Raw genomic sequence first — 27067 nt, 5'->3', positions numbered from 1 at the left:
CTCCCAGGTCGGGCAACTTGCTCAATTTTTTAATGTTTTGATGGACAGGGCAAAAGCTGCGGTTCATGCCAAACTCTGCTGGTGAAAACTCTTGTTCTGAAGACTTTACATCCATTTTCACTGGTTTACTCAAGAGGCCATTCAGTGGAAGCTTGCCGTGAAGGCTGGGAACCGGAGCCTAGTTCTTGCCTGTCGTTTTTGACCCTGGCCCAGGGCTGCCTTCCATGCAGGCGGTCGTGGTGAATTTCCTGCATGCTGCAGGGGGCTGGACTAGATGACCCTGGAGGTCCCTTTATACTTCTATGAAAAGACACGATCCTGGCTGTGAGATCCTGGGTGCTTATTTCATATGACAGCCCAAGGGAGGGGGAGGGGAAGAGACCCCTTGTACGAATCCCCCTGTTCTTGCCCAGGACTGCCAGCTCTGGAGCCTAGGGAGGGTGGAATTTGGGGAGGGGGGAACTTCAGTGCGGTGGGAAGCTGAAGGCCCTGGGGCTTCTCGTGAATATAACAGGATGCCTGGGATGGAGAGAAATGACAGAAGGCGCCTGCCCTCCCAAAACACGAACATCCAAGGTCATCTCAGGAAGCGGATGGGCAGGAGGTTCCGGGTGGACAAAAGGAAATGCTACTTTGCACAGGGGGTGAGTCAAATGTGGAATTTGCCGCCAGAGGACGAAGTGATGGCCACAGGAACGAGGGGCTTCGAAGGGGGGCTAGAGAGAAGTCTCTATCAGTGGTCGGCTACTAGCCCTGGTGACTGAGGGGAACCTCCACATTCAGAGGCACTCCACCTCTGACTCCCAGAGCCTTGTGGCTGGCCCTGCAGAGGAACTGGCTGGCCCCTGGGTGCGGCAGGATGCTAGAATGGATGGGGCACTGGTCTGATCCGGTGGGGCTCTTCTGCTGTTCTTTTCTTGGCCTCTATGCTGGCCCTCTGTGGTGGCCCTCTGTGGTGGCCCTGCGGCTGGCCCCTGTGTGAGAGGGGAGGCTGGGCTGGATGGGGCATTGGTCTGACTCAGCAGGGCTCGCCTGAGGTTCTTAGGAAGGCCTCAGCCTCTTTCCCCCCTGCTGTGGGTCCTCCAGAGGAACTGGCTGGCCCCTGGGTGAGGCAGGAGGCTGGACTGGATGGGCCCTCCCTGGTCTGACCCAGCAGGGCTCTTCTGAGGTTCTACTGAGGAGGACTGCAGAAATCTGGAAACAAGCACAGATGTGAAATAGAGCTGAAATGAAGGACATGTATTGATGTGACCTGGTTAAGTGATGCAGAAATTGCAGAAGGGCGGTCTGCTCTCAATGGGGAGGGCGCATGGATGTGCGTGGTGCTACGGAGGGGGCACAGGCCCACTGCACCCTCTTCTCTGGATCCCCCCCCCCCGGCTAGGGCATTCTGTACTCCCAGCAGAAGGCTGTCTGCTGTGCCCCCCGATTTCTGCCGGGCGTTGAATCCTGCCCCTCCTCCTTCCCCTGTGGCTGATGCTGAGGTCTGCCCCACAAGCGCACTGGGGCAAACCGAAAGGGAGAGGGGGGTGAGGTGCCGTTCTGAGGGTGGCTGGGAGGTGCTGGGGGGAGTGGGGTGCTCTTATTCTGGTGGCCAGAGGCACGCGGGGTGGCCGCAGGAGACGGTGGAAGATTAGCCGGGGCGGCAACAGGAGGCCGGGAGGTGGGCCGGGCTGGGGAGGCCTCCCTAGGAAAGCTCCTCTTGGGCCCCCTGGCTGAAGCTGGCCTACCCTGCAGGGCTGTTCTTGACGGAGCTGGGAGAGGACCCTCCGGGAGCGCCTGGAGGGCAAAAGTTTTGCAAGGCCAAAGAGGGGCCCCGGCGCTCCTGGGAGGGGGGCTGGGGCCGGGTCCGGGAAGCGCCCGCAAGGGGGCGTCTCTCTCATACCCCCCCCCCCGGCCACCTTTGTCCGCGGGCTTTTCCTGGCCCCTCCCCCTCCGCCAGGGGGCTCCTCGGGAGGAGCGATGCAGCAGGGAGGGGCGGAGGGAGCGCGGGATCTGGCCGGGGCGGCTGGCGCAGGGCGGCTGACTCGCGAGGAGGGAGGGCGGGGGGAGCGTGCGTGCCAGCCAGAGAGCGAGCGAGTGAGGAGGGCTGCTCCGCCACGGACCCGCGCATGCCCGGCTGCCCGCGAGCGCGCTCCTGCTCCTGCTCGGGCTGTGGCTGCGCCTCGTGTTCCCGTCGTGTGGCCGGCGAGCCATGTAGGCAGCCCCCGGCACTCCCGCCCTCCCTCCCGGCCGGCCCGCAGCTCCCAGCTCCCAGCTCCGTCCCGAGGCATCCCCGCGGCGGCACCAGGTAAGCGGGCAGCCTCCAGGGCTCCGGGCCCCCACAGCTGCAGCCGGCGGGCGGGCGGGCGGGCGGGGGTCCCCGGAGGGGCGGCGGCTGCAGCTGCAGCTCCTTTGCCAATCCCGGGAGGCGGGGGAGGGGAGGGACCTCCGCCTCGGGAGCCGCCCTCCGAAGCAGCTCCGGGAGAACAGCGGTGATTCCGGGAGACCCCCAGGCCTCAGCTGGAGGTTGGTAACCCCGTGCATCGCCTCGCCCCGCCCGCGCAAGCCACCTCGCGGGGGCGGGAGGGAACCGGCCCTGGGGCTGCCGCTGGCCCCTCAAGCGCAGGAGCAGGACCTGACCCTGCGCCCCAATATTTGCAGGGGTCCCTTCTGGAGCCCCCCCCCCCGGGGGAGGCAGCTGCCTGGGGAGGGCCCATCCCGAGCCGAGAAGGAGCGGCTGCCGCAGCGGCTGTGGGGCCAGCCTGGGGGGGGAGGGTTTGAGGAGGGAGCGCTGGATCCGGCCAGGCGGCAGGGAGGGGGGGGGCCCAAGGGCTATGAGCCAGGCCCCTCAAGAACGCATCGCTGGGGGCAGATGTGGGGACCACCAGCTGGGGGGGGGCCGCTGAGGGGAGGCTTCCCTTGAATCCAGCAAAGTGATCTCAAAGAGCCCCATTGGACGTGGCTTCCAGGGCAGGCGGGTGGCTGGCCATTGGAGGGGGCTTTCAAGACCCCCTGGAGACCGCCAAAGGAATGTTCAGGGGCTCCTAGACTGGGGTCTGGTGCAAGGTGACGAGGGGGGGCTGGCACGGGTCACTGAGCTGCTTCCAGTGGGGTGGGATGGGAAGGGGCAGGCGGGGGGCTGGCTGCAGCCTTTCAGGGCCTGCCCGAATGCGACCCCCCCCCCCTTGACTTGGCTGTGCAGGCAAGGATCCCTTTGTGGGGCTGCAGCCCTTGGGGGTTCTCCCAGCACAGGCAGAAGGGTGCGGTGCCTTCGGAGCCAGCCTGGGCAGATACCGGAAGGGCGCGAGAACACCGAGTGGGGCTGGCCTGAGGCCTCTTCTCTTCTCACCCTGGATCAGCGGGAGCTCCTGGTTGAGAGCGGCGGACTCTGGTCTGGTGAGCAGGGTCCAGTTCCCCACTCCTCCTCCACGCGCTGCCAGCTGGGTGACTGTGGGCCGGTGACAGTTCTCTCAGAGCTCCCTCAGCTCCACCTACCTCCCAGGGTGCCTGCTGTGGGGAGAGGAAGGGAGGTGATTGAAAGCTGCTTTGAGGCTCCTCTGAGTCGCAAAAAGTGGGGTACAAAAACCGTGCTCTTGTTCTTCTCCTTCCCCAGCCTGCGTCAGGAGTCAGGAGGGGGAGAAGAGCTGGTCTTGGTCCCCGATTCTCACTGCCTGAAGGAGTCTCCAAGCAGCTTCCCGTCGCCTTCCTTTCCTCTCCCCTGGGAGAGGGGTGGGAGGGGCTGAGGGAGCTCTCCTGTGGCTAGTCTTGTGGGGGTGTGGGCCGGAGGGTAATCCCAGCTTCCTCCTGGGCCAGCAAGGGCTGGTGGGAGCGTGCAGAGCTTCTTCGCTGGGCCGGGGCCTGCCGGATTGCGTTGTCCTAGCAGGTGTCTGGGGTGAGAGGGGGCCGGAGGGCTACGTGCGCACGGTGTCGAGGCCCACCAGGTCATGGCCAGCTTGGGGTCTCCCCGCAGGACTTCCAAGGCAAGAGGCGTTCTGTGCTAGAACTCCGGCCCTCCTGAGTGGTCTCCCGTCCAGATCCTGACTAGGGGAAGCCTTGCTCAGCCTCTGCAGTTGGATGAGACCAGCCAGGGCAGGGCAGAGGCTTTCCCTTCCAACGGGCATCAGGGAATGGCCTTGAGCAAACAGCAACTGGGAGGTTGACCACGGAATTCCCCTCCCAAGCCCAAAGGTCAGATCCTGCAGAGCTGTTCTGGGTCAGTCACAGTTCTCTTAGAGCTCTCTCGGTCCCACTGACCTCCTAGAGTGTCTCTTGTGGGGAGAAGAAGGGAGGGGTGTTTGTAAACGGCTTTGGGACTCCTCCAGGCAGTGAAAAAGAGTTTTAAAAAACAGCTCTCCTTCTTCTTGGATTTCCTTTTTCTCGGTGCCCTTCTGAGGCATGTCCACGAAGCAGCCACGGGCCCCGTGTCGGCTTGCAGCACATCCACGTGGAGTGCGGTGCCCTCGGAGGCCGTGCGTCACATCCAATGAGCCTGGCCAGTCGCTTCCAGCGTGCCAAGCCAGCCCTGGCCTCGCCGCCTCCTGCAGACGGCCCAGTTTGCTGCAGGTGACCGAGCAACAGGGTGTTTGCCGGCCCGCCTCGGGCGTGTGCAGCAAGGGGCAGTGGGCACGGCAGCTGCCAATCCATCTCGTGGCCCTTCTAGCCTGGCACCAGCTGCCTTCTCCTGGCAGGGCTGGGACCACCGTGTCTGACAGACAGGCAGGGCTCAGCGTGGACAAGGGGTCCCAGTGTGTAAAGAACCTCTGAGCACAAGCAGAGTTTTCCCTCTTGCCACTGTGTGGCCCCTCTGCTGCCCCTTGGCCCTTTAGGCTTTCCCCCCTGAGGGACACTGAGCACCATCTGTGGGATTTACGTGTGGCCCCTCTCCAATGTTCAAAATGTTTGCACCTGCTGGCTCAGGAATCTTCCCAACAGTCCGGTGAGGTAGGCCTGGAGATGGTTTATCCATGTAGCACGTGCTACAGGCCCTGCACTTCCAGCCCCCCCCCAGTGCCCTCCCCCCCCCTGGATCAGGGCTGCAGTCTCTCTCCTCCCCCTTGTCTCTCTTTAAGGACACTTGGAGTGACACCCCCTTCCACTGGGGGGGTCCCTGTACCCCGCGTCTGGCTGCTCCTGCCCAAATTGTACTCTGCTAGGGCCCTGCAAACCCTTAACCCCTCCTGGGAAGGCCCCATAATGTAGATGGGCAGGCTGATGCCAGGGCAGCTGGCCTCACTCCACAGAGAAAGATTGATTGATTTCTTTAAAACATTTTAAAAAACATATCGGCCACTAGAACCAGGGGGGGCCAATAGCCATTATTGGGGGTAAGCCAGCATGGTGCCCTGCTGTGGTTATGAGGACCTGCTGGGACCCCCTCCTCCCTGGGAAGGGGCTCTCATCCGTCTTTTAACGAGCAGCGCTGTTCTTGGTGGTCCTCGGCCCTTTGCTCATGGCCAAGGGGTCAGTTTGGCACAGCTGGTGCCTGGCGGTTGAGGGAGCTTTCCTCTTCTGGGGGGGGGGGGAGCGATGCCGCTAAGCGAGGGAGGGAGGGGAGATTTGAACGTGGCACGGGTGGTACGGTGCTGGGAACGGACTGTGCTTTCCTACTGACGCCTCAGCCGCTCCTGTGGATCTCTTTGGCTGGGCCGAAATGTTGCCGGTGTCTTTTTGTGCCTTCTTCATCTCCTCCCGATCCCTTGACAAGGCTGGCTCCCTCGGCCCAAATGGCTCAGCTTCTCAGCCTCGGAGAAAGCAGGGGAGGGCCAAATTGCAGCTACGTCTTTGCAACAAACCCGGGAGGTTTAGGATCCTGTTTCCAGTAGTGGTCAGCCAGAAATCTGGGGCCATTCCCAAGTAGAACATGCATGCTGTTGGGCCCTTGTGTACAGTATACACAGATATACTGCCTCTAAAGGTGGAGGTTTTATTTTAGTGGCCTTGGTCAGTCCCCCTTCCTGAATTTGCCATGTCCTTTTAAACACCTTCTAAACCAGTGGCTGTCACTCTTCTTAACAGCCGTGAATTGCATCAGTGAGTCGACCTGAATCAGAGGGGCTGGGAGGGATACGTTGAGCGACCAGGCCTTGAACTCAGGGCTGGCCAAACGGGCTGCAATCCCTTGTAGTCACCTGGAGAGCCTCCGTTTGGCCAGCCCTGCTGACTGACTCATGCAGGAAAGAAAAGATGCCGTGCAAACAAAATACGTCTTACTCTTGCATTCACGTGTTTTGGGATGATGCAGGCGGAATGGATTCTTTTTTACACAACGACCCTGCCAGTAGGCTGGGCTGAGAGACAGAGGTTAGGCCAGCTGGAGAGCTTCAGGGTCAAGCAGAGATCTGAGCCCATATCCAACATCCTTGTAATTACGGATCCGTAGTCCTTAAATTCGTGACGCTGTTTTGCGCTGAATCAGACCTTGAGTCCATCAGGGTTGGTGTTGTCTAACTCTGGCAGCTGCTCTCCGGGGTCTTGGGCAGGGGGGGGTCTTTCTCATCCCCTCCAGCTGGAGACGCCTGGAATTGAACCGGGGTCCTTCTGCATGCCAAGCAGAGGCTCTGCTGCTGAGCCACACTCTGCCCTAAATGCAAGACATTGGGAGGCTGCAGAGAGTCAGCAAAGACGATTGTCATTTGTCACCTAGGGGGGCCAAGGCCTGTCAACCATCCAGGAAGCAAATATTTGCTTGACACTCCCCCCCACACACACCTGATTCTTCTTCTGCAGGGGAAGGGAAGGGGGAGGGGGTTGTAGAATCCCGCTGCCCCCCCCCCCACCCCTTCTGCTGCCTTCTTTGATTGGTGCAATAGTTTATTGTAATTCTCGGCATTGCTGGTGTGCTTTCCAGCTTGCTTTGTCCACTCTTGAGGACTAGCAGCTTGAATCGTCTTTGCTTTTTTCTTTCTTTTTTTAAAAGATAAATGCTGTAATTCACAGGCTCTGGGGGCCAGCTTATGACTCCAGCTGGGGTACTGCCTGAACTTGAGAATTTCAGGAGCTGTCCAGGGTACCAGAGGACAGCCTCAGAATTAGGCCATGGGGTTTGGCTTTAGTTTAAGATTTCGCCTCCTGGCCGGAAGGTGCTGTGCTAAGAATCTCTGCTGGGAGGGTGCTCTGGTGGCCTTTCCCTCCGTCATTCAGCGCAGGCATGGTCCCCAAAATCTGCAGGACTGCACCCCTGGGACCATCCCACCGGCCGCTGTGTGCCCCTCTTCAAGCCCCTCGGGATGGGGTGGGTCCCTGCGACTGCTGCGGAGAAGTCTCCCCTCTAAGCAAAAGGGATCTCCCGGATCGCTTAGGATCCAGAGCCAATGGGGCTTGGCTGCCGGACGTGGGCCGTGGCATCGGTGGCGTTTGGATCCCAGAGTGGCGCAGAGCGACCGTGAGCCCGCAGGTGGTCTTGGCTCCTCTCTCTGTGCCGATTGCAGCCGATTTTCACATCCGGACCCGGCAGGTGGTAAAGCCCCATTTTTGGGGTCGATGGAGCTTTGCCCTCCAAGCCCCCTGCAGCGGCTGTCGTGGGGGGGTGGTTGGACTTTCCCGGCACGTCGCGGTCTTTTCAGAGGGCCAAAGCCCCGTTGCCATGGTGAGGCCACTGCAGAGGAGCTGCTGTGCAGCACAAGGGGCCGCCGGGGCTGGTGCAGAACGCAGTGACGGGAGTGTGTGTGTGTGTGTGTGTGTGTGTGTGTGTGTGTGATGCGAGTCAAGGCGTGATCGGATGTGACAAGCCCCAGAGCTGCGGCTACCCCGGCTGGGCCGTGTGTGGGGATGCATGGTGCATTCTGCCTGTGAGCTTTTATGTAACTCGAGGGCTGAACGCGACCTCTTTTGAGAGGCGCCTTTGGCCCAGAAGTCTGGCCCTGAGCATGAGGACTAGTGCAGTGGAGTGGCTGTAAAGGGAGAAGCCTCATGTCCACCTGTGGCCCTTGCTGGGCCCGGCTAGCTGGCCTCAGGTGAGCCCTTCACTTGCTCCATAAGAGCACAATCAGAAGGTCGACCCGCCTTGCAGGGCTGTTGGAACAGATGGCTGCAATAATAACAGGGGAGCACTCTGGCATGCTGTATAAATGGGGGAGGGGGAGTGTGAGGCCCTGGTGTGATGAAGACAGTTGCCTCTGTGTGTACTGTGTGGGTGTGTCTGCCGCACCCTCCCCCCCAGGGTCACACAATAGGCTGGTTCACTCTCTGAAGGGGCTTGAAGCTTGTTTCTACCACCCACTTTTCAGAGGTGGAGCACCTCTGTCCATGGAGGTTCTATTAAGTTGACCCTCCCAGGCGTTTGGGTGGGATCTCGACCCCATCCATCGATGTCGGAGGTTTGCTCTGGTACTGGGAGACATCTGCTTGTGGGCAGTGGAGGGCCTTGGCCAGGCTGCCTCCCCCCAGGTCACGTTGGCAGGTCACGTTGACACCCCCAGCCCCCAGGCGACCCATCTCTGCCGGCCAGCCGGCCGTGTTTTGCCATTCTGGAAATCCAGAACAGATGGAGAGGCAGCCTGTCCCCCTCTGCCTCTTCACCCGGCTGCCCAGAGATGAGAGAGCGGTTTGCTTCTTGGTTCCCCTGTAGTGAGACTGTGTCCCCCTCTTAGGACGAGGCGCTTTCTGTCTCGGGCTGCAAGGAGGACGGAGAGGGTGACTAATGAGGCTTCCGTGCCAAGGAGCTCACCTTCTGCTGTACAAAGGCGGCAGAGATTGGTTTTTGTTTTTTTGGAGGGGGGGGGGGTGTTTGCAGATCTACTTTGTGGGGCCGTTTCTTATTGATTTGAGCCAAAAGCCTTTGAGGAGGCAGCCACACCTCTGTGGTAGAGCATCTGTTTGGCATGCAGAAGACCCCAGGTTCAAATCCTGCCATCTCCTGTTAAAAAGATCCAGGAGGGGGTGATGGGCAAGACCTCCACCTGAGACCCTGGAGCAGCTCCCTGTCTGAATACACCAAACTGACCCTGCTGGACCGAGGCTGGATTCAGAACCAGGCAGCTTCATACGGGGGCTGGTAAGAAAGGCAGGCGGGGGTGTGTGTGTGTGTGTGGAGATGGTAAGGAAGGAATGACAGGTGAGCATCCCCCCCCCGCCCCGCCCCCGAGGGCCTTGCTTGCAAGTCACACATCCCCTCCCCCCCCCCCCGCCCCCATTGCGTTGCAGCTGTAGGGCGGAAATGGCGAGGCCCAGTGGCTGAAGCTGCAGAAATAGGCGTTTAGAACCCGCAGGACCCAGATTTCCTTCGCCCGAAGGAGTCTCTGCGCGGCTTCTCTTGCTCTCCCCACAACAGGCCCCTTGCGAGGGAAGCGGGGCTGAGAGAGTCCTGGGAAGTCACCCCACCGGCTTCCTGTGGGAGGGGAGTGGGGAGTCCAACCTGCCTCCCCAGCGTAGAATCCACTGCCCTTAGCTGCCACACTGCGCTGGCTTTCCTTCACACACCGCAGTGGGGCCGGCTCCTCCCCAAGCGCCCGGGGGGGGGGTCTTCCATCTAGCGACCCGAGCAGCGCTCTCCCCCCTCTCCCCCCCCCACTGTTGACAGAGCCCCAGCGAGACAAGTGGGAAGAGCCCAGCAGGGTGGAGGGTGGGGCGGGGTGATGCCCTGGGCCGCTGGCTCTGCCCTCTGCACGTCCACCTGAGCAAAACGGGCCCTCCCTGCAATAGCCGCCCTAATCTAATCGGCAGGGGGGCAGTCTGAGGCCTGCCCCTGCCTGGTCAGCCCTGGATCGTGTTCGGGTGGAGGGCAGCGTGGCTTGCTCCCTGCCGCAGGCCGCCACGAGCCGCCTCTGGATCTCTCTTGCCTTGAAACCCTGCGGGGTCACCGTAAGTTGGCCGTGACGGCAGCCATTTGTATGCACAGGATACGGCAGAGCATTGAGGCGTGTGTCCCCTCGCCTGCAGGGAGGGGCTGCGCTGCCGTGTTCTGCGGCTTGTGCCGAAAAGGCCCGGCCTGCCTCCCGGCTGCCACCGTGGCTGGGAGGGACAGAGCCGATGCGTCCGAGGGCCTTGGCTGTCCCTTCTCTCCTCCACACTGGCGATGGGTCGGAACGTGTGGCCCAATTCTGTCCTGTGGCCGCCGCCTGCAAACAGAGGGGTGGGTAGGAGGGGCACATTGCATGCTCCCCGAGGCCGAGCGCAACCCCCCCCCGCCCGCTGTCAGCTCAGTGGCAGAACGCGCAGGAGGCCCTGCGGGGATCGAACCTCTGGCCTGTCTAGCAGGGGGGATCTCAGGGGGCCGGTCACGAGAAAGACCTCCCTCGGCCTGACCCCCTGGGGAGCTGCTGCTGGCCCGGCCAGGGGGACCGTTGCAAAGGTTCACCGGGTGATACTGCTTCCGGCTGAGTCCATCCGGGCCGGGCTTGCCTGCTCAGCCTGGTGGCCGCTTGGTGGCAAGGAGCTGGGCACCCCCTCTGGTGCGGGGGACCCCGGTTTCCGGAGCCCAAAGTTGCATGCATGCTTGAGAGGGCCAGAGTTACAATGTAGGGTTCTCCTGGCCCATAGATTCCCCCCCAGGCCTTTGGGTGGACATAACCGGGGAAGGTGAATTCACACCGACACGTTTTGCCTTCAAGCAAAATAAATGCAACAAGAGACTAGAAGCCAGAAGTTTTGTTGCTTTGTTGATAAATCCAGCCAGGCCCAGTTTCTTTGAATAGAAGAATTATTTCATAATTCTCTCCCCCAGTTATTTCGGGGAGCCCGGAGAGCCTTTGTGGGTCCGAACAGGCAGTCCAGGCCTAGAGGGCTGGCCGGGCCAACCTTCCCGGGAGGGATCTAGGCAGCCTCCTGCCTCCAGCCCCACGGGAGGGGGGTCCTCGGAGGAAGGTGAGTGGGCTGCTGCTGGCTGCTCCGGGGCTGGACTTTGATTTTGCTCCGCTGCAGTTGTGGGCAGCCTGGGGCGACCGGCCTTGTGGGGCTGCAGGGGTGCGCAGCAAGAGAGCAGCAGGGCCCCTGGATGAGCTGTGAGGAGGAGGGGGGGCTTTTCACTGACAAGCGAGGCTGTTTGTGTTGCATCCCCCCTCCGGTGAGCGGAGGAAAGGCTCGCTCTCCTGCTGCAGGAATGAGGCTGAGGGTGATTTGCAGCCAGCTCTTGTGCTTAAGATCCCAGCTCTTCTGTCTTTGACGAGGCCCAGAGGCAGGAGCCAAGCTGCTGGCCATTTCTGCCTCCAGGGCAAGGGCTAAGATGGACATCTACCTGGGAACAGCCCAGCCAGGGGTGGGTGGCCCATGGAGCAAGGAAGGTCCTGTAATCTACACTTTTAAAAATGCCCTTGTACAATATTTTGTTTTTGTTCACACCTTAAAGACAGTAGATTCCCCCCCTGAGGCTTAGTGGGAGCAGCAGGTCAGGCAGGAACTTCTGAGCATGCACAGGGCTCCCTCGCTGCAATTTTGATACTGCAGCAGCATTTGAGATGAGGGGGGTGGGTTTTCCAGCAGGGGTGGGTGGGAGATTGCTCTTGGTGCATCGTTCTTCTCAAAGATAAAAGCTAATTGGCAGGCTGGCTGTGCTCCTCCTTGCTCTCTGCTTCTGATCCAGTTTTCTGTTTGCAGCGACTGACTCAGCCCCTCGGTGTCCACATGCCGTTGTCAGCAAAGGCTGCGCTCCTTGCTCGGGGGTGGGGGTGGGTGGGTTGGCTGTCAAGCAGGGTTTTAATTGGGATGGAAAACCCCAGGAGCAAGGCGTAGGGCCTCCTTCACAGGCAGCTGCTGTGGCGATCAGCTTTAAACTTCTGCGCCCGCTGAAATGCATCTTTTCTAGACAGATGTCAGCATCAAGGGCCAGGGTGTGGCATGGAAAGCTATCGAGGTGTCAGGGTTAAACGGGCCACATGGGTATCTGGAGGGCCCCAATTTGAATCCTGACTCTTGCTGTGAAATCTTACCGGGGGGGGGGGACACTTTGGTCCAGGCACACTGTGTGCCTAGCATAATGGAGGTCTGCGGTGGGTCCCCTTTGGGGAGAAAAGCTAAAACAGCATTTGTGTTTTTTAAAATTTGAAATAGGCATCTAAGAAGAGTTTTGGCCTGGTGATGCAGAGCAAGTGGAGAGAGAGAGGGAGAGAAAGAGACTTTCCCCTTGCTTGCTTGTTCTTCTGTTTGGGATTCCCTTAGAAAGCTGATGGGCGGAGGAGGAAGGAATTCTTTCTGTGATGGAGAATTAATCTGTGTAACTCCCTGCCACTTGGCGTGGTGTGGGCCGCTGGCTAAGGTGACTCTGAGAGGAGCAAAAGGAAGTAAAATGGACCAAATATACAAAGCAAAACTACCCTGAGCCGTAAAGCATGGGCAGCATAAAACTCCAAATGAATGAATGAATAAGTAAACAAATAAAACAAACCCAAGGCATTGGCACAATAAACCATGCAGCTAACACATCTGTACAGTATAACATTTTAGCTTTTTACTTGTTGTCTACTTGTGTAAAAAGCGAAAACATTTCCGTGTATTGTACAGACCCTTTAGTTGTATTGTATCCTGTTGTTCGTTTCTAAAAGTATATGGTGAATATAACAAAAATGTGTTTTGCCTATACATTGAATGTAAGAGGAAAGCAGAGACATTCACGAGGGAGGGGTCTGTCGAATGGAACCTCCAAGTTTAGGAGCAGTGTGCCTCTGAGAGGGGCACTAGCAGGGGTGGGGTTGGGGTCAGCCCTTAGCCCCCCCCCCCCCCCCCGGCCGCTACAAGAAACAGGATGATGGACTCGGTGGATTGTCAGTCTGGCCCTGATCCCGTAGGGCTCCTCTAACGCAAAGAGCGAAGCTGTGCGATTTGTGGAGGGATGACATCTACAGATACGTTCCTGGCGCGCTCTCTCTCTCTCTTTCTTTTTTCATTTCTGTTTGTTTTCTCCCAAAAGAGTGCTTAGCCTTTCCTTGAATGAGATTAATTACCTTTGGGTTTGTCAAAGGAAAAAAAAAAAGGGAAAAAAGCCCAAAGAAAGCCGTCCAAAGCAGCCCCCCCCCCCCCCCCCGGCTGGCTTCAGCTGCTGGAGAAGCCCTTGGTTTTTAAGAACGCTGCATTGCAGAGCAGGGGAGTGAAGGGGGCCGGCGGGGGGCAGGGAAGCCCTGTCAAAAGGCGGCCAGCGTGTGTAGGGATGAGAGGCCTGGCGGAGCCGGTTCCCACCCCTTGCCCACCTAGGCAAGGCAGCTTTGTGGGGGCTGCTGCCGAACTCTTCCACTGCCACACTAGAAAAGTCAGATCTCCGGTGGCTTCTCCCTCATGCAAACGGAACCCACGATTTTGTGGCACATCTCCATAAAATGAGTTTATTGTTCAATCCAATTTGCGCATTGATCCACCGGCTTTTATGACGGGCCAATGATGTGTGAAAAAAATATTTACAATCCAGAATGAAAAATGAGTCGACAACAGGGGAGGGCCACGATCCCAGGCCAAACCACGAACAGCTAGTGAGCCCAGATTCGGCAACCAGGAAGGGTCAACTTTTGTAGTGCTGCCATGTTGGGGAAGCCGGGGCTGGCCGGGAGGTGGTCCTAGACCCACGGGCTTCCTGATTTGCAGCCATCCGCGGTTTATGATCATACAAGGAGGGATGCTGGATCAGGCCAAGGGCCCACCCATTCCAACACTCTGTGCCCTATACTGGCCAAAACCCAGGGCCATCAGGAGGTCCACCTGCGAGACCAGACACCCAGGAGTTCTGCCTCTGCCACCCCTCGAGTGCCGTGAAGACAGAGTGACCCTGCCCCAGACAAATGGGCTTGTTGCGAGAGGGGCCCAAGGGTGGAGGTGGACTTTGACCCAGAAGTGTCCTGCATAGTGCAGGGGTTGGACTAGATGACCCATGAGGTCCCTTCCGACTATGATTCCCAGCCTCTTTGAGAGGAGCGTGTTCTCCCCATGGGCCTCTCTCTGACCCCCCCTCCCTCTGCCTGATGACTTGCTACAGTTTTCATCTCCTTTCCCCACAGGTAGCCGCAACGCGTAGCCATGACCGACACGGTGGTTGGTAACAGCACGGGCCAGTGGAGGTATCAGAACGAGCGGCAGATGGCCCACCGGACCGGGTAAGGAGGACCTCGAGCTTCGGTTGGATACGATTGTGTGAATTGTCATCATGGCAGGAAACCCAAAGCCCGTGGAGTGAGGAATTCAGTATGCAGAGAACTTCCATTTTTATAAAAATCGTTCCTAGTCCTCAGGTTGTAAAGACAGGCCAGGAAGTGTGTGGCTGCTGACATGCTGGGAACGGGAGCTCTGGGGGGGTGGGGGGGCCTTCTAGCAGTTTCAGGCATGGCTTTCTGATTTCTGAAGGCCCTGAAGCATGCAAAACCATGCACAATCCTCATAATCTGCATCCTGCAGGACTGATCTATCCCTGCCGCATTTCTTTTTAAATGCACAGGGTGCGGCACAATTTAGGCAGCATTTTGGGCCTCAGGGCGGAAAGTGTGTGTGTGTGCGTGTGTGTGTGTGTGTGAGAGAGAGAGAGAGAGAGAGAGAGAGAGCATTAAAGTGCCCGGGGATGGCTGGCAGTGAGTAGGGTTGCCAACTTTGTCCTGGAGCTTTGAGGGCATTCCCTGTGAAAAAGGGACCAGGAGGAGGGATTTTCCTAGAACACCAGAAATCTAGCTCTGCGTTTCCTCCTGGGGTCCTGCATTCTCTCGTCTGGAGATAAGTTAGCTTTGAGTCCCGGAGCTTCTTAGAGAACCAGCAAGAATTTTGGGGTAGACGTTTCCAAGAGCCTCTGGAAACTCACTCCTCCAAATCTTATGGGAGCTTAAGGTGCTCCTGGGCCCAAAGCTAACTGCAGACTCCCTGAAACTTGCCTTGCAGAAACCAGTTGCGATTCCAGGAGACCTCTGCTTGGAGAATCCTGTTTTGGGGTGGTATCTCGGCCTACCCCACGCCCGTCCCTCCCGGACCTCTGTCTGGGGCAGGAGGGGGGGCTCCTGGAGGCTCTGTCTTCCTAGATCGGGGGGGGGGGCTCCTGGAGGCCTTACCCCACTGGTGGACCTCCTGATGACCCCTGGGGTTTGGCCACTGTGTGACACAGAGTGTCAGCCTGGATGGGCCTTTGGTGAGATCCGGCACGGCTTCCCTTCTGTTCTTATCGAGTAACCCAGAGGTTGGCATGTCGGTCCCAATTGTCATCATGCACAACTCAAAGTCTCACTGAATCTTTTAAGTACCTTTCCCCTCCTGCTGGAAGGTGGAAGCTTGTGTTTTTCTGTGCTGACCTAGGCTAGCTCCATAAAACATGCAGGTTCCAAAGGGCCGGTGTTTAGCCATCCCCTGGTGGGGGGGAGGGGAGGGGGGGAGGGGGAGGCTTAATGCGTGCTGCCAGGGCAGGAGCGTCTAACCTTGCCCCATCTCTCCCCCTCCCCCTTGTTTTGCATGCTGCTGCTCCAGTAGAAAAGAACAGTAAGTACCTTTCCCTGCTGCTGTGAATTGCGTGTGAGTAAAGGCTTTAAGAACGACTCTCCCTCCCTCTCGGGAGACCAACCGGGCAGGGTTGGGCGGATTGTGGCTTGCTTGCCGCATCCACGCCTGGGGTGGGGGCTGGATCTTGGACGTGCTCCGCTTGGGATGCTGAATTTGGGGTGCTGAAACTGTCCCAGAATGCCTGCCAAGCCGCTGTGATTAGGGTCGCCAGCCAGTTACCCTGGGGAAAACGCCTGCTTGGGAGGGAGGGGGGGCTGTAGGGCCACTGAGCACCCCACTGAGGTCCCTCCCCAAGCCCCAGCCTCCCAAGGTTCCTCCCCGAAATTCAGAGCTTCGAGGGGCTTGGCTAAGCAGCTGGAGCAGAGGCCCCTGAGTAGCTCTTTAGCCACAAGGAATCGGTGGGTCACTCCATTTGGGGTGGTGGGGCTCTGGACTGGCCTTGGGTGGGCCAGGGGGAGGACTTGGTGCGGTGGTTAAGAAGGGCAGCCTCTAATTTGGAGAGCCGGGTTTGATTCCCCACTCCCCTCCCCCATGCAGCCAGCTGGGTGACCTTGGCCCAGTCTCAGTTCTCTTAGAACTCTCTCACCCCCCCCACCCCACACAGGGTGCTTCCTGTGGCGAGAGAAAGGGTAGCCCCCCCCCTGGTGCCTCAATCTCTCTGTACAGTGAGGGCAAATTCATCTCAGCTGCTCTCAGCCAAGGCTACCTTTCAGGGTTGTTGCAAAGCTAAATTGGGGGTGGGGGGAACATTCTTGCTGCCCTGAATTCCTTGGAGGAGGGGGCTTGAAATGAATATGTTTTTTGGGGGGAGGGGCTTGGTTGGCGAAGCTCCTTGGCTTAACAAACTGCTCCCCCCCCCCCGCCATTCACGCTTTGTTCCTCTGCTGCAGTTGGGGGTTGATTTTCTCCAAAGCCCACCTGCGGGGGGGGGGGGCTCGCTCAGCAGCCTCCCCTGCAAGGCAGCCTCCCTCTAGATTGCTCTGAAGAGGCGGGGGAGGAGATGGCTGAGAGCCCACCCCGGCTGGCTGGATGATGGGAGCTGCAGGGGGAACAATCAGCGCTATTTTTACGTGCCCTGCTTCACTCCCCCCCCCCCACTGCCAGGCCGGCTTTGTTCCCTCCTCCAGCTGCAGATTTCTGCTCCTTCCCCACAGAACGGAGATGCCAGCAGCAATTTCCCTTTCTGCCAGAACCTGCTGCTCGCATGAGATCTGCTCAATTGAACGGGCGTCATTCTCAGAGGCTCCGGTCAGATCTCGAAAGCTCAGCGGGGTCGGCCCTGAATGGCCTTTAGAAGGGAGGCTGTCCTGGAATGCCAGGGCTTTCGTGCAGAGGCAAGCCAGGGCAACCCCCCTCAGCCTCTTTGAAAACCCCATGGGGTCACAGACCCTGCACTTCAGCACACATGACTGTGGCCCAGTTAACTCTAACGCACTTAAAGGCGCTTTCAGCAACTCCAACTCATCTTGGGCGGCCATCCTCTCAGAGCCCTCTCGGCCCCACCCACCTTCCAGGGTGTCCGTGGTGGGGAGAGGAAGGGAAGGCGATCGGAAGCCGCTTTGAGCCTCCTTCTGGGAGAGGGAAGCAGGATATTTAAAGGCAGCTCTTCTTCTTAAGACAGGCTCTGGCAGATGGCCGTGTTGGACAGAAGCAGCAGAGCAAAGTGGGGTCTTTAAGACCAGTGCAGTTTATCCTGGGAATTCTGGGCATGCACACAAGAGCTTATACCCCAAATAAAATGTCGTTGGCCCTAAGGGGCTGCTGGACTCCCACCCTGCTTCTGCTTCTTAAACCAGAGGGCTCCCAACTGGTCAAAGCACTGCTGACAGTTAAGTAAACACAGAATGTGCTTCAGCACACCTCACTGCGGTCCAGCCAATTCTAATGCCATCATCTTCGGAACCTCTTTAAGGACTGGAGATGTCCCGGAGGACTGGAAAAGAGCAAACGTTATTCCGATCTTCAAAAAAGGGAGGAAGGATGACCCGGGAAACTACAGACCAGTGAGTCTGACCTCTGTTGTGGGGAAGATAATGGAGCAGATATTAAAGGGAGCGATCTGCAAACATCTGGAGGACAATTTGGTGATCCAAGGAAGTCAGCATGGATTTGTCTCCAACAGGTCCTGCCAGACCAACCTAGTTTCCTTTTTTGACCAAGTAACAGGTTTGCTGGATCGGGGAAATTTGGTTGATGTCATTTACTTGGATTTTAGTAAAGCTTTTGACAAGGTTCCCCATGATGTTCTGATGGATAAGTTGAAGGACTGCAATCTGGATTTTCAGATTGTTAGGTGGATAGGGAATTGGTTAGAGAACCGCACTCAAAGAGTTGTTGTCAATGGTGTTTCATCAGACTGGAGAGAGGTGAGTAGCGGGGTACCTCAGGGTTCGGTGCTCGGGCCGGTACTTTTTAACATATTTATTAATGATCTAGATGAGGGGGTGGAGGGACTACTCATCAAGTTTGCAGATGACACCAAATTGGGAGGACTGGCAAATACTCCGGAAGATAGAGACAGAGTTCAACGAGATCTGAACACAATGGAAAAATGGGCAAATGAGAACAAGATGCAATTTAATAAAGATAAGTGTAAAGTTCTGCATCTGGGTCAGAAAAATGAAAAGCATGCCTACTGGATGGGGGATACGCTTCTAGGTAGCACTGTGTGTGAACGAGACCTTGGGGTACTTGTGGATTGTAAACTAAACATGAGCAGGCAGTGTGATGCAGCGGTAAAAAAGGCAAATGCCATTTTGGGCTGTATCAACAGAGGCATCACATCAAAATCACAAGATGTCATAGTCCCATTGTATACGGCACTGGTCAGACCACACCTGGAGTACTGTGTGCAGTTCTGGAGGCCTCACTTCAAGAAGGACATCGATAAAATTGAAAGGGTACAGAGGAGAGCGACGAAGATGATCTGGGGCCAAGGGACCAAGCCCTATGAAGATAGGTTGAGGGACTTGGGAATGTTCAGCCTGGAGAAAAGGAGGTTGAGAGGGGACATGATAGCCCTCTTTAAGTATTTGAAAGGTTGTCACTTGGAGGAGGGCAGGATGCTGTTTCTGCTGGCTGCAGAGGAAAGGACACGCAGTAATGGGTTTAAACTTCAAGTACAACGATATAGGCTAGATATCAGGAAAAAGTTTTTCTCAGTCAGAGTCGTTCAGCAGTGGAATAGGCTGCCTAAGGAGGTGGTAAGCTCCCCCTCACTGGCAGTCTTCAAGCAAAGGTTGGATACACACTTTTCTTGGATGCTTTAGGATGCTTAGGGCTAATCCTGCGTTGAGCAGGGGGTTGGACTAGATGGCCTGTATGGCCCCTTCCAACTCTATGATTCTATGATTCTATGATTCTATGAATGCACGTTGACAGGAGCCATGAAACCAGCGAGGCTGGTCCTGACTTTGGCTGTGGGCCTGTTGATGATCCCTGCCCCAAAACAATTGCAGCCCTGCGGTTGCTTTGCAGTGTCCTGGCCGGGTCTGATTTATTATGATCAGGGTTGTTCCGCTGTGTGTTTTATTGCTTTTCTGAGGAGTACCTAATAAACTGAAGAATCCAAACAAAGAGGGTTTATTGATCGGAAGAGGGGGGGAGACCTTAATGGGATTGTGCTGCACCTATAAGATCGGTCATATCTTGTTCTGCTCGGGGCCCCCAGAATAGCTTGGAGGCGATCGGGGGGGGCGGGCAGCAGGGAGAGAAGCAAGAGCCCCTCCCCACGTCCTGCGCCAAACTGGGCGTGTGGTTTCAAAGCGAAGCAGGAACCATGCCATGTCTTTTCTTTTCCTCCAGGAAAGGGACACTCTACACCCAGGGGGCTTTCACAGGCAGGTGGGGGGCTGGTTGCCTGCGCCAATATCCAAGTGCTGCAAGGAACATGCTGGTGGGGGGTGGGGGAGAGAGAGAGGACCTAGAAGACACTTGGGGGGGGGTGCCAGGAAATGTCTTGATGAGTGCAGCATGTTGGGGACCCCCATTAGGAGTGTCTTCTGTTTTATAAAGACCCGGGTCTGCCTTGAACCTCCATCGTGGTGTCAGGAGTGGGCTCCCTGCAGGCCACAAGTTGGCCTTTGTGCTGCTAGCCCTCCTTCCTCCTTCCGACTCACTTTTCTTTGCCTGCATCTCTGAGACGCAGGAGAGTCCGCACCTCCGAATTAATTCACATTATATTTAGCAAACTCTAGGCTGCCGCCAGCAGGGAAACAAGCTAGCGCCTTTGTCCTCCCCGTGACGGCAGAGAAACTGTGGCTAATTTTCCAGGAGGTGGAATGGATTATTAAAAGGAGCCGGCCGTCTGGCAATAACAGTCATTTTGCACTCCGTTGCTTGGGGAGGACGTTTTTTCCCCATCCGGCAACATATCGGGAAGCGGGAGGATGCGGAAAAGGCCGTTGGCGAGGGCTCAGCCTGGGGGATTTCTGCCTGCCTCGCAGTTCTGCCGTGCCGTCCCGGGCCGTTGTTCGGAAGCACCATGATGGGGTGAGGAGGAGGCTGTGTGTGCCACCTACTTGGGTCTGAACAGCAGCTGGAAACGGCTCGGCCAAATTCAAGGCATGCTTCAGGGGGGTCTTCATTCCTGATTTGGGGTCCCCTGCCCAAACACAGGGAGAAAGGCGTCACGGCAGCCGTTGGGCTCAGCAGGCAGAGAGGCCAGCCTGGGCCTGCCCCACGGTGCAGAGGTTAATGAAGAGCGGCAGCAGCAGCCTCTAATCCGGAGCTCTGGGTCTGGTCCCTCACTGCTGTTCTACCTGCAGCCAGCAGGGTGACCTTGGGCCAGTCTCAGTTCTCTCAGAGCTCTCTCAGCACACCGGGGGGAGGAAGGGAAAGGGGTTTGTAGGCTGTGTTGGGACTCCTTTGCGTAGTAAAAAGCCGGGGACAAAATGCTGGCTCTTCTAGCTTGGCTCTCCTTCCTCCCGGCCGGGGCCGCTGCGGTGTGCTCCGTGAGCCAGGAGGGCCGGCTGGCGTTCCAAGATCCCGCCGCTTCCCTCCCGCCTCCCCTGCCAAGTGGCATCGCTCTTGTCTCTCTCTGTATTAAGCTGTTTGTGGCAGGAGCTGTCTCCCTGGCGAGGGCCGCGCGGAGACGGACGGCAGCTGCAGGAGCTGAGTTAGTGCCGGCAGAGGGGCCAAGCAAAGGCGAGCAGCCGGCCGTGACGGGCGGCCACAGAGGGCTCTTGCTGGCAAAGGGGAGAGGAGGCCCGAGGGCCGGGCTCCTGCGCAGCCGAGGGGCCCGAGGCAGCCAAGACCCCTCCTGGTCTCCTCTTATGGGGTTGCCAAACTCAAGGTGGCGCCTGAAGATCTCCTGGAACAATGGCGGTTCTCCAGACGGCAGGGATCCATTCCCCTGGAGAAAATGGCTACTTTTTGGGAGGAGTCTAATGCATGATGCCCTGCCGGGGTCCCTCCTCTCCCCCAAACAACGCCCTTCCCAGGCTCTGCCACCCAAAATGTCTAGGATGTTTCAACCCGCCGTTAGCAACCCAGCTTCCAAGTGGGCCTGAGTCCTCCCAAGGCTACCGCTGATCTCCCCTCTTTCTGTTTCCATCAGCAGACCAGCAGGTGGGCTCAGCGGGGCCATATCTGCCCTTGGCCCCTGTGCTCTGGAGATATTGATGTTGATGTTAATTGGGGGGTTTTATGGGGATTTTATTGTGTTTTATGTTGTAAACCACCCTGAGACCTATTTGGAGAAGGGCGGTCTAAAAATTAAATAATAATAATAAAATAATAATAATATCTGGGCGCTACCTGGAAATTGGCAACTCTAGGAAATGGGGTGGGTGCCTTCTAGCTTTCCTGGCAATCGCGATGCCCTCCCCTTGAGGACTGTGTGACCAGCACTGCTGGGGCACTGGAGACCTGAAACGAATCCCAGTGGCCTTTTGACCAAAGTGCTTTCAGGCCCTCCCTTCACTTGCACAACTCAGCAGAGATAGTTTGTATTGCCCAGTTTGCTCAGGGGGGGCTCCATGGGCCTCCCCCTGCTCTCTTTGCGATAGCCCTGTGAGGTAGGGCACGTGAGACAGGCCCAAGGTCACCCAAAGAGAGTCATGGACGAGTACAGATTTGAATCTGGGTTGTCCAGCCAATCGGGAAGCAGAGACACCTCCAAAGAGCCCAGCTCAGAACAGTGACTCATGCAGAACCACAGCGGGAGGGCTCCTGTGCATCACACTTCTTTTGTGCAGGCTCAGTTCAATCTTTTTCAGGTGAGGGGCTGAAGGAGACCCTTCTCCCGTTGTGCTTGGCTCTCAGAGGTCTGGGAAACACCGACCTTAGGGGATAAGATGCCAGATATTTCAAGAGTGTGTTATTTATTGTCTTGAATTTCCCTTTAAAGGTGGGTTAGAACGTGGAGGTTCTATCTTGTCACCTTGGCTCATCGCCATTGACGGAATTCATGGAGGAGATTCCATCAATGGCGACGAGCCAAGGTGACAAGATAGAACCTCCATGTTCAGAGGCAGTATACCTTACTTTCAGGTGTGATCTTTTCTGCTCTCTTCAGAGCTTTCTGCAAGCAGACCTCCCTCCAATAGCAGGAGGAACATCCCCTTTGAGGACTGTACTGCTACTAGTATCGTAATAAGAATGATAAATAGGTCCACAGGCTGTACGGGCCCACAGAATCCAACCCATGTCCACCTTACGGCTCCTGCATCCCCGACTTACCCTGGCATGCCTTGCAGGGCCTCCGGCAACTGGTCGCCTCATGGGAACCCGCCGGAGCGTGCGCGGAAGAATGAGGAGCTGACGGACGAGGAGAAGGAGATCATCAACAGGGTCATCGCTCGAGCCGAGAAGATGGAGGAGATGGAGCAGGAGCGCATTGGGTGAGAAGAGCCCTGTGGGACCTGGAACTCTGCGTCTGCATGGGGGGGGGAGAATTGGGACCCAGGGCGGGGTGCGAGTCAACCCCCTGCCACAACTTCTCAGGCAACCCCATTGGAATCCCAGCTATGTCTCTGGGCTGAATGGACTGTGGGGAGGCCCGGTATGAGATTCGGAGGTGAATAGCTGTGTGTGTGTGTGTGTGGGGGGTCGATGTGGGTTGGGGCAGGGGGGGGGAGAGAAGGGCTGTAGCCATTCCACCTTCCGGGTGGAGCTGCATAAACAAATTCCCCCTGGCGCATCTTTGCACATGGAAGGCCCTGAGACCAGTTCCTGGCCTCGCCAACTGAGCTGGTCACGAGAGAGACCTTCCCCTGAGCCCCGGGGGGGTCCTTGCTGGTCAGCGTAGTCTTTGGCGGATCAATGGGCTGACTCAGCAGAAGGCTTGCTTAAAACGTTGCTTCTCAACTTTGACTACCTAGACATTTTTATACAGTCCTTCCTCCAAGTGGGGGGGTGGGGGGGACTATTCAGAGACCCTGGTTACCCTGGAGGCCCGGTGATTGGCCACATGCTTGGGTTAGGCCTAAGGAGTGTGTGAGGACCCTGGAGAGAATACCTGCTGCCGTTCTGGTGGCCCAGTATCCTGAGCTTATTTTATTCGCCTGCCCCCACCTGTCCCCCACTGGAAACTGTGAGCCAAGGCATGCTAAACCTTACTCATGTCCTTAGAGAACATGGGTGGGATGCTTAATTGCACACTATGGCGAGGCTAAGAGGAAAAGGCCTGCTGGCCAATTCTTTGTTAGGCTCTTTTGGTTCTGGTGTGATGCTGCTCAGCCTTTGCTTCTACTTTGTGCCTGGTCTGTTGTGAGTTCCTCAGGGGTCCTTCGGTGCCTGTCGCTGAGCTTGTGGTAACATCCTTGTCTCAGTTTAAATGCTATTGATCCGCTGGATAACAACCACGTTTATATTTTTATAATGTTATTGGATAGATTTGTCTACTCGAAAAGCACTCCAAAGGAAGTCCGATGCTTTTAAACGTGCGGCATCAACAGGATGGGATAGAGATTCAGTTCAAGCAAATGTCAGCAGTTGCAACCCAGTTTAGCAGCCCAGGAGGGAAAATGATCCATAAAATGATCCATAAAATGATCCATAAAATGCTGCAGCTGGCATAAACGAAACAGAGACAGTAGCCAGTAAACGCCTTCGGAAATGATCCGTTTTCTCACCTAAAAATCGTTCACTTGCCTAGTGTGCAGGTTCACCTGTCCAAGCGGCCCTTTTCTTCCAGTGTGATGGGCTGGGGCATCTAGGGATCAAATGTAATAATGGGAGTTCTCCAGGTACTGTCTGGAGGTTGGCAAGCCTACTTTCTGGGCCAGCAGCTGCCCTCCCCTTTGGCAGCTCTTCAAATATCTCATGGCAGGCCAGGAAGTTTAGGTGTTCTAGGACTGCTAACTCTGCCTGGGGAGAGCTCCTTAGTGTGTGCTCTGCATGTCAGAAGGAGCAGCGGTCCATTAGGCTCAGTTCTCTCCATCTGCAGATATGTGGGCATGTAGTCTGCTTGCAGCTTAGCCGTGGAGGCTTGTAATGCGTTGCTTTTGTAACTACTCTCTAAGCTTCTATGCTTCAGTAAGGAGACTGAAGTCGATGAATATGATACGTTTTGTAAATAATCTTTCCCAGTAAAGAGTATGCCCTTTAAAACCTCAAAGCGCTGTGAGTCTGGATTCGTGCCTCATCCACAAAGGTAACTAATAACTGCATACTTTCAAAAGGCTTTGTTCGTCTGCACCTCTATTTCTGTGGAGGGACTCAGGACCAAGCCAAGTTCAAAAGCCTCAGCTGCTTTGTAGCTCTGTCTGTGCCATGGCCTGGGGAGTCCAAACTAATCAGATCTCTTCAGCTCCCAGAAGCTAAGCAGGGTCAACCCTGGCAAGTATTTGGGTGGGAGACCATCAAAGGATACCAGGGTCACAACCCAGAGTCAGGCAATGGCCAACCACCCCTGCACATCTCTTGCCACTCAATTCCTCGCTGGTTGTGAGCCGACAGCAGAAGAACCAAACCAGAACAGGAGCTCTGGCCCCAAATCCTTCTGTCGAATAGCGAGAGGGCGTTCTCTGCTGCTGCTTCACTGGGGGTGTGCATGCTGCAGGTGCCAAGGTTGCGCTTCTGTGCATGCCTCTTGCCAAAGGCCCCTCTGTGACGCCTTCCCTGCTCCTCTCCTCTCCGCTCCCCGGCTCCGTTCGGAGGGAGGAGAGAGCGGCTTCTTCTTCCTCGCTTGACTTATTTCCCAGCCATCAGCTGCTGCACTGCACCATTTCCGACCGACCGACCGGGGGAAGCAGGTGAGAAGCGGCATATTGCGAGGAGGCCGGGGTTCGTTGCCTTGCAGTCGAGCTCCTGCACTTCCCGCTCCTGTCGTTCAACGTGGAACCTGCTGCGTTTTGTCTCGGAGGCGCATTTGGTTTCCAGCTCTCTTTCCCTCCCAAGTGAACTGCAGTTGCGTCTACCGTGTTCCAGGCTACGGCAAGAGAATTTCCCGCATGGGAAGGGAGCCCCGGAGGGGCAGCCATGTTTGCCTCCTGCCACTAAACAAGGAAGAGCTCCGTGGCACCGTCACGGAAGGGCTGAGCCCACACTCCCAGGGGCCGTGCGGAAGACACTGGCAGGCCTGCGTGGCGTTGAGAGGCAGCCAATGAAGCCCGGTGGCCCAGTCAGCGTCTGTGGGTTGGTTTGGGGTTAGAATCATAGAATAAAAGAGCTGGAAGGGACCTCATGGGGCATCTCGTCCAACCAAAATGGCAACAAAGCAGCCTTGAATGGCCACGGATGTCTCGAGATCCTTCTTTATTGTTAAGTAGCAAGAGCCAGAAAGAGGTCTGGATTTGCACTCGCTTAGAGGATTTATTGCAAATAAGGGATGCAACATAATAAATGCAGATATACAAAGTTTCTTTCATTCTGGATATAAATGCCACTAGCTCCGCAGGATTCTTTGTAAAAATAATTTTGGGGGATATATGCTGTACGTAAGGAGAGAGCTCCTGAGGACTGTGGCCGAAGACGCGTGTAAATCCGGGCCTCACTCTGGTTCCCGCTCTTTGGCTCTCGCTGTTTTTTAAGCCATAAGGAAACGTTTCACGACTGGCCCTCGGGGTGGTCCTTGGCTCTTCGGGGTGGGGAGGAAGCTGAGTCCCGCATTCCTGTGGCGGAGTCAACCGGCATTCACTGGCGGGGCACCCAGAGCTTGTCCCACGAGAAAAGATGGGCACATTCTTCTCAGCAGGTCCAGGATACGTGGTGCTGCCTTTGTTTCATTTCCTCCCCCCCTTCCCTTCCTTCCTGCCAGACACGTGAAGCTGCCATAATTCAGTTGTTTCATTCGGTGTGGTGAGAGGAGGGAGGAGCCAATTCGGCCTCCTTCTGCAACGCTTTGGGCCCTTCCAAGCCCCACCCTCCGGGCTGCTGTTAATGCCGGCGAATATTACCCAGGGCAGGAGGAGATGATTTCTGGGGAGCATCAAAAGGAAATGCCTGCTGGAGCCCTGGCTGTCTTCAGTCCAAATTGTTTTCTGGGCAGACTGATGGAGTGACTTGACCTTGCCGGGGGAAAAAACCCGAAAATCGGCAGCACGGCCTCGCCCTTCCCAAATCGAGAGAGCAACATGGTGAAATTCAATTGAAAGCCAATGAAGGCCCCCAAAGGCCACAGCTGCTAGCGGGACTTGCCTGTTTCCCTGCTGCGGCCCTGAAATTGAATCTTGCCTTGAAGAGGGTGGAATCTAATTTCCCTCCCCTGCCCCAAACGCCGATGAAAAGGAAGAGGTGCTTGTTCTCTCCTGGTGCTGCAGAGTCGCTGGGGAAATCTCTCCGCACGGCAGTTGCTATCTCCCGGGATTCGAACTCCAGGCTACAGGGATAATTTCCCGTGGAGAAGATGGCAGCCTTGGCGGGTGGGTGCTCTGGCATTCCCTCCCTGCCCCTGAGGAGATGGGGGGGGGGGAGCCAAGGAAGCTGGAGTTAAGGATGCCAACAGCCAGTTGGGACCTGGAGATCTCCCAGAATTACAACGAATCTCCAGATGACCAAGATCAGTTCTGCTTAGAGTTGCCATCTCCAGGCTGGGGAAAACCAGGGGACTTTGGGGGTGGAGCCTGGAGTGGGCGGGATTTGAGGTGCGAATGACCTCAGTGAAGTCGAATGCTACGGAGTCCACCCTTTAAAGTAGCCATTTTCTCCAGGGGAACTGATCTCTGTTGCCTGGAGATGAGCTCTAAAACCAGGGATCCCCAGGTCCCACCTGGAGACTGGCATCCCCAACCCCCCTGGAGAAAGTGGCTGCTTTGGAGGGTTATTTTCCATGGCAGTATAGGTCACTCTCTCCCCTCCTAAATCCCTGCTCCATTTGGGAGTTCTGTTCGTTAGAATCCTAGAACTGTAGAGCTGGAAAGGGGCCTAGAGGCCATCTAGTCCAGCCCCCTGCTCAAGGGAGGATCAGCCTGATGCTTCCACGAGTCCAGCTGCTTTTTTGGACTTCTGATTGCCTGGGAGGGTGGCCAGCAGGCCTCTCCCAAGAGGATATTTTCATTCGCTCTCTTATCTAGAGACCGGACGTGTTTTCCTTTGCCACTGAGCAGCAGGTGCAAGATGCGATTTGGCTTTTAGGGAGGTAGCTTTGAGGATGGCATTTTTGACTTGTCGCCAGCAATTAGGGTACAAGATGTTTCGTTTTAGCCGAGTTCTGGTGAGCTTCGCTGTGTGGGTGTTCCAGGCAGGCCCCGTGGATTGAAGTTCGCTTGCTGTTCTGTAAATCTGATGACTTGTTAAAATCTTGCAAGCAAGCCTG

The 27067-nt window shown here is 56.8% G+C and overlaps 1 protein-coding gene across 4 annotated transcripts in view; it reads left to right on the top strand.

Moving 5' to 3' along the window:
* The first annotated feature begins 2053 nt into the window (after positions 1-2053).
* RPH3A (rabphilin 3A) overlaps positions 2054-27067 on the top strand; it is a 47543-nt gene continuing 22529 nt past the window's right edge. The window contains exons 1-4 of one of the 4 annotated variants that reach the window (XM_077308057.1): positions 2054-2290; positions 13896-13991; positions 15337-15348; positions 22068-22211. In XM_077308057.1, the coding sequence (XP_077164172.1) occupies positions 13915-13991; positions 15337-15348; positions 22068-22211 (233 nt within the window). In that variant the 5' untranslated portion in view covers positions 2054-2290; positions 13896-13914. Of the gene's footprint in view, positions 2291-2406; positions 2509-13895; positions 13992-15336; positions 15349-22067; positions 22212-27067 lie in introns of those variants that run through there. The other 3 variants (XM_077308058.1, XM_077308060.1, XM_077308061.1) reach the window with 3 other exon arrangements.

Source organism: Paroedura picta, chromosome 13, assembly GCF_049243985.1.
Source record: "Paroedura picta isolate Pp20150507F chromosome 13, Ppicta_v3.0, whole genome shotgun sequence".
Classification (NCBI taxonomy): Eukaryota; Metazoa; Chordata; class Lepidosauria; order Squamata; family Gekkonidae; genus Paroedura; species Paroedura picta.
This window is presented reverse-complemented; position numbering and strand designations above follow the sequence as displayed.